Raw genomic sequence first — 15,111 nt, forward strand, 5'->3', positions numbered from 1 at the left:
CCGGGGGGCCGGGAGGGTCACCCGATTTTCGGGAGCCTCCCGGCCATTCCGGGAGAGTAGGCAAGTATGCAATATAACCCACCCAAATATAAATCTTTCTGCACATGTTACATCTGCCCCACCTGCAGTGCACATGGTTTTGTCCATTAGTGTGCTTTTTTGGTTTGCTAACAAACCTGAATAAGGCCCTTGAACGTGTTCACGTAGCAAGATGAAAGTAGAGATGAGCGCCTGAAATTTTTCGGGTTTTGTGTTTTGGTTTTGGGTTCGGTTCCGCGGCCGTGTTTTGGGTTCGAACGCGTTTTGGCAAAACCTCACCGAATTTTTTTTGTCGGATTCGGGTGTGTTTTGGATTCGGGTGTTTTTTTCAAAAAACACTAAAAAAAAGCTTAAATCATAGAATTTGGGGGTCATTTTGATCCCAAAGTATTATTAACCTCAAAAACCATAATTTACACTCATTTTCAGTCTATTCTGAATACCTCACACCTCCCAATATTATTTTTAGTCCTAAAATTTGCACCGAGGTCGCTGTGTGAGTAAGATAAGCGACCCTAGTGGCCGACACAAACACCGGGCCCATCTAGGAGTGGCACTGCAGTGTCACGCAGGATGTCCCTTCCAAAAAACCCTCCCCAAACAGCACATGACGCAAAGAAAAAAAGAGGCGCAATGAGGTAGCTGTGTGAGTAAGATTAGCGACCCTAGTGGCCGACACAAACACCGGGCCCATCTAGGAGTGGCACTGCAGTGTCACGCAGGATGGCCCTTCCAAAAAACCCTCCCCAAACAGCACATGACGCAAAGAAAAAAAGAGGCGCAATGAGGTAGCTGTGTGAGTAAGATTAGCGACCCTAGTGGCCGACACAAACACCGGGCCCATCTAGGAGTGGCACTGCAGTGTCACGCAGGATGTCCCTTCCAAAAAACCCTCCCCAAACAGCACATGACGCAAAGAAAAAAAGAGGCGCAATGAGGTAGCTGTGTGAGTAAGATTAGCGACCCTAGTGGCCGACACAAACACCGGGCCCATCTAGGAGTGGCACTGCAGTGTCACGCAGGATGTCCCTTCCAAAAAACCCTCCCCAAACAGCACATGACGCAAAGAAAAAAAGAGGCGCAATGAGGTAGCTGACTGTGTGAGTAAGATTAGCGACCCTAGTGGCCGACACAAACACCGGGCCCATCTAGGAGTGGCACTGCAGTGTCACGCAGGATGTCCCTTCCAAAAAACCCTCCCCAATCAGCACATGATGCAAAGAAAAAGAAAAGAAAAAAGAGGTGCAAGATGGAATTGTCCTTGGGCCCTCCCACCCACCCTTATGTTGTATAAACAAAACAGGACATGCACACTTTAACCAACCCATCATTTCAGTGACAGGGTCTGCCACACGACTGTGACTGATATGACGGGTTGGTTTGGACCCCCCCCAAAAAAGAAGCAATTAATCTCTCCTTGCACAAACTGGCTCTACAGAGGCAAGATGTCCACCTCATCTTCACCCTCCGATATATCACCGTGTACATCCCCCTCCTCACAGATTATCAATTCGTCCCCACTGGAATCCACCATCTCAGCTCCCTGTGTACTTTGTGGAGGCAATTGCTGCTGGTCAATGTCTCCGCGGAGGAATTGATTATAATTCATTTTAATGAACATCATCTTCTCCACATTTTCTGGATGTAACCTCGTACGCCGATTGCTGACAAGGTGAGCGGCGGCACTAAACACTCTTTCGGAGTACACACTTGTGGGAGGGCAACTTAGGTAGAATAAAGCCAGTTTGTGCAAGGGCCTCCAAATTGCCTCTTTTTCCTGCCAGTATAAGTACGGACTGTGTGACGTGCCTACTTGGATGCGGTCACTCATATAATCCTCCACCATTCTATCAATGTTGAGAGAATCATATGCAGTGACAGTAGACGACATGTCCGTAATCGTTGTCAGGTCCTTCAGTCCGGACCAGATGTCAGCATCAGCAGTCGCTCCAGACTGCCCTGCATCACCGCCAGCGGGTGGGCTCGGAATTCTGAGCCTTTTCCTCGCACCCCCAGTTGCGGGAGAATGTGAAGGAGGAGATGTTGACAGGTCGCGTTCCGCTTGACTTGACAATTTTGTCACCAGCAGGTCTTTCAACCCCAGCAGACTTGTGTCTGCCGGAAAGAGAGATCCAAGGTAGGCTTTAAATCTAGGATCGAGCACGGTGGCCAAAATGTAGTGCTCTGATTTCAACAGATTGACCACCCGTGAATCCTTGTTAAGCGAATTAAGGGCTGCATCCACAAGTCCCACATGCCTAGCGGAATCGCTCCCTTTTAGCTCCTTCTTCAATGCCTCCAGCTTCTTCTGCAAAAGCCTGATGAGGGGAATGACCTGACTCAGGCTGGCAGTGTCTGAACTGACTTCACGTGTGGCAAGTTCAAAGGGCATCAGAACCTTGCACAACGTTGAAATCATTCTCCACTGCACTTGAGACAGGTGCATTCCACCTCCTATATCGTGCTCAATTGTATAGGCTTGAATGGCCTTTTGCTGCTCCTCCAACCTCTGAAGCATATAGAGGGTTGAATTCCACCTCGTTACCACTTCTTGCTTCAGATGATGGCAGGGCAGGTTCAGTAGTTTTTGGTGGTGCTCCAGTCTTCTGTACGTGGTGCCTGTACGCCGAAAGTGTCCCGCAATTTTTCTGGCCACCGACAGCATCTCTTGCACGCCCCTGTCGTTTTTTAAAAAATTCTGCACCACCAAATTCAAGGTATGTGCAAAACATGGGACGTGCTGGAATTTGCCCATATTTAATGCACACACAATATTGCTGGCGTTGTCCGATGCCACAAATCCACAGGAGAGTCCAATTGGGGTAAGCCATTCCGCGATGATCTTCCTCAGTTGCCGTAAGAGGTTTTCAGCTGTGTGCGTATTCTGGAAAGCGGTGATACAAAGCGTAGCCTGCCTAGGAAAGAGTTGGCGTTTGCGAGATGCTGCTACTGGTGCCGCCGCTGCTGTTCTTGCGGCGGGAGTCCATACATCTACCCAGTGGGCTGTCACAGTCATATAGTCCTGACCCTGCCCTGCTCCACTTGTCCACATGTCCGTGGTTAAGTGGACATTGGGTACAACTGCATTTTTTAGGACACTGGTGAGTCTTTTTCTGACGTCCGTGTACATTCTCGGTATCGCCTTCCTAGAGAAGTGGAACCTAGATGGTATTTGGTAACGGGGGCACACTGCCTCAATAAATTGTCTAGTTCCCTGTGAACTAACGGCGGATACCGGACGCACGTCTAACACCAACATAGTTGTCAAGGCCTCAGTTATCCGCTTTGCAGTAGGATGACTGCTGTGATATTTCATCTTCCTCGCAAAGGACTGTTGAACAGTCAATTGCTTACTGGAAGTAGTACAAGTGGGCTTACGACTTCCCCTCTGGGATGACCATCGACTCCCAGCGGCAACAACAGCAGCGCCAGCAGCAGTAGGCGTTACACGCAAGGATGCATCGGAGGAATCCCAGGCAGGAGAGGACTCGTCAGAATTGCCAGTGACATGGCCTGCAGGACTATTGGCATTCCTGGGGAAGGAGGAAATTGACACTGAGGGAGTTGGTGGGGTGGTTTGCGTGAGCTTGGTTACAAGAGGAAGGGATTTACTGGTCAGTGGACTGCTTCCGCTGTCACCCAAAGTTTTTGAACTTGTCACTGACTTATTATGAATGCGCTGCAGGTGACGTATAAGGGAGGATGTTCTGAGGTGGTTAACGTCCTTACCCCTACTTATTACAGCTTGACAAAGGGAACACACGGCTTGACACCTGTTGTCCGCATTTCTGGTGAAATACCTCCACACCGAAGAGCTGATTTTTTTGGTATTTTCACCTGGCATGTCAACGGCCATATTCCTCCCACGGACAACAGGTGTCTCCCCGGGTGCCTGACTTAAACAAACCACCTCACCATCAGAATCCTCCTGGTCAATTTCCTCCCCAGCGCCAGCAACACCCATATCCTCCTCATCCTGGTGTACTTCAACACTGACATCTTCAATCTGACTATCAGGAACTGGACTGCGGGTGCTCCTTCCAGCACTTGCAGGGGGCGTGCAAATGGTGGAAGGCGCATGCTCTTCACGTCCAGTGTTGGGAAGGTCAGGCATCGCAACCGACACAATTGGACTCTCCTTGTGGATTTGGGATTTCGAAGAATGCACAGTTCTTTGCTGTGCTGCTTTTGCCAGCTTGAGTCTTTTCATTTTTCTAGCGAGAGGCTGAGTGCTTCCATCCTCATGTGAAGCTGAACCACTAGCCATGAACATAGGCCAGGGCCTCAGCCGTTCCTTGCCACTCCGTGTGGTAAATGGCATATTGGCAAGTTTACGCTTCTCCTCCGACAATTTTATTTTAGGTTTTGGAGTCCTTTTTTTTCTGATATTTGGTGTTTTGGATTTGACATGCTCTGTACTATGACATTGGGCATCGGCCTTGGCAGACGACGTTGCTGGCATTTCATCGTCTCGGCCATGACTAGTGGCAGCAGCTTCAGCACGAGGTGGAAGTGGATCTTGATCTTTCCCTAATTTTGGAACCTCAACATTTTTGTTCTCCATATTTTAATAGGCACAACTAAAAGGCACCTCAGGTAAACAATGGAGATGGATACTAGTATACAATTATGGACTGCCTGCCGACTGCAGACACAGAGGTAGCCACAGCCGTGAACTACCGTACTGTACTGTGTCTGCAGCTAATATAGACTGGTTGATAAAGAGAAGATGTCTATGTAACTATGTATGTATAAAGAAGACTGAAAAAAATCCACGGTTAGGTGGTATACAATTATGGACGGACTGCCTGCCGAGTGCAGACACAGAGGTAGCCACAGCCGTGAACTACCGTACTGTACTGTGTCTGCAGCTAATATAGACTGGTTGATAAAGAGAAGATGTCTATGTAACTATGTATGTATAAAGAAGAATGAAAAAAAATCCACGGTTAGGTGGTATACAATTATGGACGGACTGCCTGCCGAGTGCAGACACAGAGGTAGCCACAGCCGTGAACTACCGTACTGTACTGTGTCTGCAGCTAATATAGACTGGTTGATAAAGAGAAGATGTCTATGTAACTATGTATGTATAAAGAAGAATGAAAAAAAACCACGGTTAGGTGGTATACAATTATGGACGGACTGCCTGCCGAGTGCAGGCACAGAGGTAGCCACAGCCGTGAACTACCGTACTGTACTGTGTCTGCAGCTAATATAGACTGGTTGATAAAGAGAAGATGTCTATGTAACTATGTATGTATAAAGAAGAATGAAAAAAATCCACGGTTAGGTGGTATTACAATTATGGACGGACTGCCTGCCGAGTGCAGAGACACAGAGGTACCCACAGCCGTGAACTACCGTACTGTGTCTGCTGCGACTGGATGATAAATGATATAAAAAATATATATATATCACTACTGCAGCCGGACAGGTATATATTATATATTATATAATGACGGACCTGCTGGACACTGTCTGTCAGCAGAATGAGTTTTATTTTTATAGAATAAAAAAAAAAAAAAACACACAAGTGAAGTCACACGACGAGTGTTTAACTTTTTCAGGCAATCACAATATAAGTATACTACTAACTATACTGGTGGTCAGTGTGGTCAGGTCACTGGTCAGTCACACTGGCAGTGGCACTCCTGCAGCAAAAGTGTGCACTGTTTAATTTTAATATAATATGTACTCCTGGCTCCTGCTATAACCTATAACTGGCACTGCAGTAGTGCTCCCCAGTCTCCCCCACAATTATAAGCTGTGTGAGCTGAGCAGTCAGACAGATATATAATATATATAGATGATGCAGCACACTGGCCTGAGCCTGAGCAGTGCACACAGATATGGTATGTAACTGACTGAGTCACTGTGTGTATCGCTTTTTTCAGGCAGAGAACGGATATATTAAATAAACTGCACTGTGTGTCTGGTGGTCACTCACTATATAATATATTATGTACTCCTGGCTCCTGCTATAACCTATAACTGGCACTGCAGTAGTGCTCCCCAGTCTCCCCCACAATTATAAGCTGTGTGAGCTGAGCAGTCAGACAGATATATATAATATTATATATAGATAATAGATGATGCAGCACACTGGCCTGAGCCTGAGCAGTGCACACAGATATGGTATGTGACTGACTGAGTCACTGTGTGTATCGCTTTTTTCAGGCAGAGAACGGATATATTAAATAAACTGCACTGTGTGTCTGGTGGTCACTCACTATATAATATATTATGTACTCCTGGCTCCTGCTATAACCTATAACTGGCACTGCAGTAGTGCTCCCCAGTCTCCCCCACAATTATAAGCTGTGTGAGCTGAGCAGTCAGACAGATATATATAATATTATATATAGATAATAGATGATGCAGCACACTGGCCTGAGCCTGAGCAGTGCACACAGATATGGTATGTGACTGACTGAGTCACTGTGTGTATCGCTTTTTTCAGGCAGAGAACGGATATATTAAATAAACTGCACTGTGTGTCTGGTGGTCACTCACTATATAATATATATTATGTACTCCTGGCTCCTGCTATAACCTATAACTGGCACTGCAGTAGTGCTCCCCAGTCTCCCCCACAATTATAAGCTGTGTGAGCTGAGCAGTCAGACAGATATATATAATATTATATATAGATAATAGATGATGCAGCACACTGGCCTGAGCCTGAGCAGTGCACACAGATATGGTATGTGACTGACTGAGTCACTGTGTGTATCGCTTTTTTCAGGCAGAGAACGGATATATTAAATAAACTGCACTGTGTGTCTGGTGGTCACTCACTATATAATATATTATGTACTCCTGGCTCCTGCTATAACCTATAACTGGCACTGCAGTAGTGCTCCCCAGTCTCCCCCACAATTATAAGCTGTGTGAGCTGAGCAGTCAGACAGATATATATAATATTATATATAGATAATAGATGATGCAGCACACTGGCCTGAGCCTGAGCAGTGCACACAGATATGGTATGTGACTGACTGAGTCACTGTGTGTATCGCTTTTTTCAGGCAGAGAACGGATATATTAAATAAACTGCACTGTGTGTCTGGTGGTCACTCACTATATTATATATATTATGTACTCCTGGCTCCTGCTATAACCTATAACTGGCACTGCAGTAGTGCTCCCCAGTCTCCCCCACAATTATAAGCTGTGTGAGCTGAGCAGTCAGACAGATATATATAATATTATATATAGATAACAGATGATGCAGCACACTGGCCTGAGCCTGAGCAGTGCACACAGATATGGTATGTGACTGACTGAGTCACTGTGTGTATCGCTTTTTTCAGGCAGAGAACGGATATATTAAATAAACTGCACTGTGTGTCTGGTGGTCACTCACTATATAATATATTATGTACTCCTGGCTCCTGCTATAACCTATAACTGGCACTGCAGTAGTGCTCCCCAGTCTCCCCCACAATTATAAGCTGTGTGAGCTGAGCAGTCAGACAGATATATATAATATTATATATAGATAATAGATGATGCAGCACACTGGCCTGAGCCTGAGCAGTGCACACAGATATGGTATGTGACTGACTGAGTCACTGTGTGTATCGCTTTTTTCAGGCAGAGAACGGATATATTAAATAAACTGCACTGTGTGTCTGGTGGTCACTCACTATATAATATATTATGTACTCCTGGCTCCTGCTATAACCTATAACTGGCACTGCAGTAGTGCTCCCCAGTCTCCCCCACAATTATAAGCTGTGTGAGCTGAGCAGTCAGACAGATATATATAATATTATATATAGATAATAGATGATGCAGCACACTGGCCTGAGCCTGAGCAGTGCACACAGATATGGTATGTGACTGACTGAGTCACTGTGTGTATCGCTTTTTTCAGGCAGAGAACGGATATATTAAATAAACTGCACTGTGTGTCTGGTGGTCACTCACTATATAATATATTATGTACTCCTGGCTCCTGCTATAACCTATAACTGGCACTGCAGTAGTGCTCCCCAGTCTCCCCCACAATTATAAGCTGTGTGAGCTGAGCAGTCAGACAGATATATATAATATTATATATAGATAATAGATGATGCAGCACACTGGCCTGAGCCTGAGCAGTGCACACAGATATGGTATGTGACTGAGTCACTGTGTGCTGTGTATCGCTTTTTTCAGGCAGAGAACGGATTATAAAGTAAACTGCACTGTCCTCACTAGTAAACTCTCTCCACTCAGTCTCTACACTTCTACAGTAACAGTACTCCTCCTAGTCAGCTCCAGTAAATCTCTCTCAGTCTCTTATAATCTAAATGGAGAGGACGCCAGCCACGTCCTCTCCCTATCAATCTCAATGCACGTGTGAAAATGGCGGCGACGCGCGGCTCCTTCTATAGAATCCGAGTCTCGCGATAGAATCCGAGCCTCGCGAGAATCCGACAGCGTCATGATGACGTTCGGGCGCGCTCGGGTTAACCGAGCAAGGCGGGAAGATCCGAGTCGCTCGGACCCGTGAAAAAAACCATGAAGTTCTGGCGGGTTCGGATTCAGAGAAACCGAACCCGCTCATCTCTAGATGAAAGTGGACTATACTGTAGTTACAAAACATAGCCCCTATTCCAAAGGCTTATGTCAGCACAATAGTGGCAACACATCAAAAAGTTGAAGTTAAATGAAATAACGCATTATTTAAAGAAAAAGAAAAAACATCTAATTGTCTGCTTAGATTTTCTTTTATCTGGCAGTGTAAATTACATTTCTTATATTACAATTATATATCTTGTAGAATGACACTTATTAGCTACTGGCTGGACAAAAAGAATCACTGACATTCATCTGTAGTATTCCTTATTTAATTTAGGCAGGGCCGGGCTTGTGCAGCTTGTCACAGTGTCCTTATAATGATCACTTCTCTTGTTGCATGCAGGAGCTCAGATTCTGAAGAAGCCTTCGAGACTCCAGAGTCTACAACTCCAGTAAAGTCAGCACCTCCGCTCCCTATCCCTGTCCTTCCAGAGGCTCAAGAACAGCAACTACAGGAGGAGGAAATTCCTCTGCTTCCACCCAAACCTGAAGAACCAGGTAATCCAGATTATTTATTTATTTATTTATTTATTAACAGTTTCTTATATAGCGCAGCAAATTCTGTTGCGTTTAGCAATTGGATTGAAGCAAAGAATCAGTTCCTTAGAGATTACTTGCACCCAGTGGGAGAGTTATCAAACCTTCTAAAGAGGAAATATGGAGGTGTTGCCTAAAGTAACCAACCAGATACTAGCTATCAGTTATTTAGTAAATTCTATAAAGTGATATTTAGAATCTGGCTGATATGGACAACACCTCCTCTTGTCCTCATTGTTAGATTGTCTGCTAAATCCGTTGTTTATGTTTCTCTTCTACGAGCTTCTCCGTAGATGCAGCTCACCACTTTGGGGGTGGGGCTGGGCTTGTCTCATCATTAGACAGGGCCATGGGGAAGGGGTGTGACTAAAGCGAGTCAATTTCAGCATTTTTACCCATTTCAAACAGATCTGCTATTTCCCGATTTTATCTCCCCATCTTGCACACTTCACTAAGAAGTGGGCGGGATCCGGGAGATACACCAACTTTTAGAGGGGTTAGGAGGACTATTCGAAAAATTGTGAGTTTCCTGTACCTTCCAGGAGAGTAGGTAAATATGGCTAAATCTTTCCCAGTCGATATTTAGTTCTATGATTACAACTGAATTCCTAGAAAGTAACATAATTCCGAAGTTGTCTATTCTCATAGAATGTCCGGGAGACTCAGGAATTTCAGGAAGCCCTCCTAGAAGTGCAAGGCATGCTTTCCACCCAGTTCCCTAATAAAATGTGTGGGAGCTTGAATCTCATTATCATAGCCCCACCCATGATGACTGCAAAAACGGCATTGCATATCGAAGGCACGGCCATGATGATGCAAATTGTATTCCCATGTCTCCTGCATGTGCCATAATCTTCCAAAGGGGAGACTAAAAAGGAGCGGCCAAGTATGCGTTATACTGAATTGAATAATGATATTACAAAATATTAATAATTGTGTGGTGTCTGCTGTGTATAGAAGTATGGAGGAGTGTAATGCACACTGAGTTCTGCACCAGTCTAAACGACGTCTTTGCATGAAATCAGTTGTTTGATATACTGGCACTTACGCCTGTTTGTGTCTGGAAAGGCGGGACAAGGAGGGAGCAGGCATTCTACTGTAGAACAAGTACAATTGGGGTGAGTTGGAGAAACTGCAAACAAGTGTAGTCCATGACTTAGACGCATAAACTCCTGGGGCGAGATGTAAGAGAGTGCGAGTTCGCTGGATGTGTGGGATGCCGGACGAACTTGGATGTTTTTTTAAAGGGGCAGTCATTTACAAGGCATGATTTTGCCTTGCAAATTACTGCCTCTTTAAAAAATCTTCTATGTTCGGCTGGCAACCCGCACATCCACCGAACTCGCACTCTGTCACATCCCGACCCCTAATTTACTGAGGCGAAGCAGAAAGGGACAGAGACAAAATGTATCAACATCTTGTCTGCCGAATCGCGCTCCCCCTCCGGCGATATCCCCCGAGCACACAGCCCTTCAGCTCAGTGCTGATGCGCTGTGTCTCTCTGCCCCGTCCGGCTCCAGTGCACCTGTGCGAGATCTCACTACTCATGCGAGATCCCTTGCGCACTCCGGAGCCGGCACTCGCCACAGCCAGGAACAGCTCTGTCCCTGCTGTGGTATATGGGCAATGCCACCGGCAGCTGTTGAAATGGACATTGCCCTCACATATCGGCTGCTCAGCGCCGGTATGAACAGGGTCCTTGTCACTGTGCACACTCGGCAGCCATCTTTATCCATCTCCGCTTTATCTCTTGTTAAGGCTTAATACATTTGGGTCATAGTGGGGATTTTAGCACAGAGTGATTGACAGGAAGGAGCTGTTTGGGGGAGGTAATGAGGAGTGACGGCAAAAACACAGGCCTTCAGCTTCGATCATGTATGTAGAGAAACATAGGGCTAGCATCACTACTGCCACGGCCAGTCTGCGTGACCATAGACTCACTCGGGGAGTCGATGTTCCTCGATGCTGCATATGATTAGCAAGTCGGTAGTCTGAAATATCGTCTTTTTAAAAAAATAGCAATATTAAAATAAGTTGCCTGTCCTTTGTCCTTAGTTTATGCAACTCAAAGAATATCTAAAATCAGCATTTACATTTTTTCCAAAGTTTTGCAAGCCTGTTGCATTACATAAAATCTGATATTTCTGCTGCGGGGTACACTGGGCTCCACAAGTCTGGACAATGGGGTGTAGAGCAGGATCTTGATCCGAGGCACCAACAGACTCAAAGCTTTGACTGTTCCCAGAATGCACAGCGCCGCCTCCTATATCACCCCGCCTCCGAGCACAGGAGCTCAGTTTGTAGTTGGTGCTGCAGTAAGCAGGCACTTAACAGAGGGGCTGCTCCAAGCAGCCCTGAGAAAAGCTTTTTATGAGGTAAAAAGTGAAGACTTCAAGGGCAGCAGCGGTGGTAAATGTCTTGTGACATTCACTGCTGCAGCTCCAGCTCTCCCCAGCGGCGCTGTACACTCCCGAGCCCTGGTTGCCGGGTACCTACAGCGGAGGCTCCGGTTTTCTTCATGTTAGACACACACGCCTGGGGCTCTCCAGGATCGCGTGGCCGCGCTTCGGGAGGTGGTAAGTGGGTCCCGCTCGCGGGACCCGGTCTTTATCGTGATCCGGCGCGGTCAGTGGGAGGCGGGCCGTGCGTGCTGGCGGTGGACACTGTGGCAGTACAGGCGATCCCACTAGATCACCAGGGCATGGGCGCAGGTCGGGTTTTCTCTCTAAACCACTTCTTATAACGCCCACAGTACCCGGTGGTTTTGCCAGCAAGGGGGATAAGGCTTAGACCTGAAGCCCCTCCCCCAGCCCCAGGGCGCCATTTCCCGCAAATGTTCCCGCCCTGGAGCTGCATATCTGTCTTTTCCTCACTCCCAGTCAGTGTCTGCGGCGCCATTATCCCTCAGCTCACTGTTCCTGGGACTGCTTGAGCAAATCCTCCTATGTAAAGCCGCCTGGTTGTCAGCGCTGTGCCTTTACATGACACTTAAGTATTCTACCTGCCTATTAGACAGTGATAGTTAAGAAAGAGTGCATTTAGTCAGGGTTTTATAGTACAATTACCCTGTGATATACATCCAGTTCTTACTGTGTACTGTTATATCTACTGTTATATAGCTGTGTAAGCTAGTCCAGTGCAGTATTATTGTCTGTAATAACCTCTGAATTGTACAAACTGTGACCTTCTGTGTGTGCATTTGATAGCTGAGTGTTGTCCATCTCGTGTCTTTCACTCAACTTGCTATCCCTATATTCTATAACCTGAGGGGGCTTGGTGCGTCAGGTGTTATCTAATATAGGATTTTCACAAAGATATACTGTATTACGTATTTTTCTCTGTGATTTAGTCGCCATATCTCTCCTTTATCTCTGCTGGTGCTGACTACACTGCGCAGGGGTTTGGGTTTGGGATATTGTGCTGCTGATAATTGTACTGTGTTACCTCATACTGCAAGTTATATCATGTTTGCTTCTGAGGGTAACGGTTCTGGGGCGGAACACACTGCTGGTGTTGCTGAAGCCACAGGCACATATGAGGAGAATATAGCAGCTGTGGGCTCTGGTTCTGGGGGCTCCTTGCCCCCCAGTGGGACTGTGGCAACAGAGGCACATACTGACCCTCCGTGGGCTGCTTTTTCCACGCTTCTGCATACGCTAGTTCATAAACTAACACCCCCTATGGGACCCCCTATGCCGGTACAACCGTAGGTGGTCCCTGCAGCTAACCCGCCGTGGGCGGATGATTTATCTGCTCAATTAAAGAAGTTGAACCAGTCCTCGACTACTAAAAAGTCTGACCAACGCTCGCCTAAGTCCAAGAGGTCCTCTTAGCGAGCGCTCGTCTCCTCACAATCCACTGCTGTCACTGACACCTCGTCTGATGAGGACGGCACTTACACTGACCCCACAGGTTCTGACTCAGATACGGCTGATGGGAAGGGTAGTTTACATGTGGATGTTCCTGACCTTTTGTAGGCTATTAAGTTAATTCTGCAGATTACGGATGATCCCGAGCCATCCGTGCTTCCTAAGAAACCAGATAGGTTCAAGCGTCAGAAGGTGGTTAAACAGGTTTTACCTCACTCTGATCACCTAGTGGATATACGTCAGGAACCCTGGGAAAACCCGGGTACGAAGTTTGTGCCTCAAAAGAGGATGCTGGCTCGCTATCCGCTAGCGCCAGAGCTGTCTAAGAATTGGGAAAGACCTCCTCCAGTGGACTCACATGTGGCTAGGATGGTGGTTTCCTCAGCTCTACCTGTCACTACCGTAACGTCTCTGAAAGAGCCTACGGATAAACGTGTGGAGGGTTGTTTAAGAGCGATTTACACCCTCACGGGTGCTGCACAAAGGCCTACTATTGCAGCTTCATGGGCTGCTGAGGCTATTGAAGCATGGGCCTTGGAGTTAGAAGCTGAAATCTCCTCTGACCATGCTAGACAATACTTGTAATATATTGTCACAGCTTCTCGATATATTAAAGAGGCGGCTTCTGATGCCGGTATCCTGGCAGCCAAGGCCTCTACTACGTCAGTCCTGGCTCGCCGAATATTGTGTCTGAGATCCTGGTCTGTGGATCTGGACTCTAGAAAAACCCTGGAGGTACTCCCTTTCAAGGGAGATATTCTGTTTGGGGAGGACTTAAATAAGATAGTGGCTGACTTGGCTATTGCCAAAACTGCCTGTCTACCTAGTACCGCTCCTTCTGTGTCGAAGGCTAAAGGTACGTCCTTTCGACCCTTTCGTCCTTCAGGTCAAGCAAAAGGTCAGGCGTACCATAAGCAGGCCCGCACTTCCAAACCTGGTAAGCCGAAGCCCAAAAGAGCCTGGGCTGCCCGTCAGCCAGCTGCCAAGACGATAAGCCTGCCGCATGACGGGCGGGCCTCCCCCTGGGGGATCCCAGGGTGGGAGGCCGGCTTCTAGGGTATACCCAGGAATGGTTGAAGACCACTTCAGATGCCTGGGTATGGGAAGTCGTCACTCGAGGTTACGCCATTGCCTTCAAAAACCAACCCCCTCATCGATTTTGCCAGACAGACGTCCCTTTGGACCGGACAAAGGCAAAAACTCTACACTCTGTGGTACAGACCTTCCTGGATACAGGAGTCGTAGTACAGGTGCCTCTTGCTCAGAGGGGCCGGGGGTACTATTCTCCGCTGTTTCTAGTCCCGAAACCGAATGGGTCCTCCCGGCCCATTCTCAACCTCAAGGCATTGAACAGGTTTGTGAAGATTTCCAAGTTCCGTATGGAAACCCTTCGCTCTATAGTTCTGGCCTTGGAACCTGGGGACTACATGGTCTCCTTGGACATACAGGATGCTTACCTGCATATTCCTATAGCAGTGTCACATCAACAATACCTGCGGTTTGCTCTTGGCAACATCCATTACCAGTTTCTGGCATTACCTTTTTGGTCAAAGTTATGGCGGTGCTGACGGTGGTACTCCGCTGTCAAGGGGTCAGGATACTGCCGTATCTGGACGACTTGGTAATACTGGCAAATTCCCCAGATCTTCTCCTGTGTCATCTGGATATGACGGTCCGGTTTCTAAAAGCCCATGGGTGGCTCATCAACTGGAAGAAATCCTCCCTGGTCCCTGCTCAGACCATGGTGCACCTGGGAGTGCTGTTAGACACTCACAACCAGAGGTTGTTCTTGTCTCAGGAGAAAGTCCTGAAGCTTCAGGACAGGATTCGTTGCTTCCTTTCTCGTCCGCAAGTGTCGATACATTCGGCTATGCAGGTGCTGGGCCTCATGGTTTCAGCATTCGACATGGTGGAGTATGCTCAATTCCATTCTCGCCCCCTCCAGAAGCTGATTCTAGCCAAGTGGGATGGCCTGCCTCACCGGATCAGGTCTCACATGATCTCATTGACTCCGGAGGTCCGTCTGTCGCTGCTCTGGTGGCTCCAGGACCAACAATTGTGCAGGGGCCGTCCCTTCTAGATATCCAACTGGGTC

The 15,111-nt window shown here is 47.2% G+C and overlaps 1 protein-coding gene across 5 annotated transcripts in view; it reads left to right on the plus strand.

Annotated features, from left to right (window-relative positions):
• TACC2 (transforming acidic coiled-coil containing protein 2) overlaps positions 1 to 15,111 on the plus strand; it is a 310,387-nt gene that overhangs the window by 214,769 nt on the left and 80,507 nt on the right. For all 5 annotated transcript variants that reach the window (XM_063961851.1, XM_063961854.1, XM_063961853.1 and 2 more), the window contains exon 7: positions 8,954 to 9,108. In XM_063961851.1, the coding sequence (XP_063817921.1) occupies positions 8,954 to 9,108 (155 nt within the window). The remainder of the gene's footprint in view (positions 1 to 8,953; positions 9,109 to 15,111) is intronic.

The sequence above is a fragment of the Pseudophryne corroboree genome, chromosome 3 (genome assembly GCF_028390025.1).
Source record: "Pseudophryne corroboree isolate aPseCor3 chromosome 3, aPseCor3.hap2, whole genome shotgun sequence".
NCBI lineage: Eukaryota > Metazoa > Chordata > Amphibia > Anura > Myobatrachidae > Pseudophryne > Pseudophryne corroboree.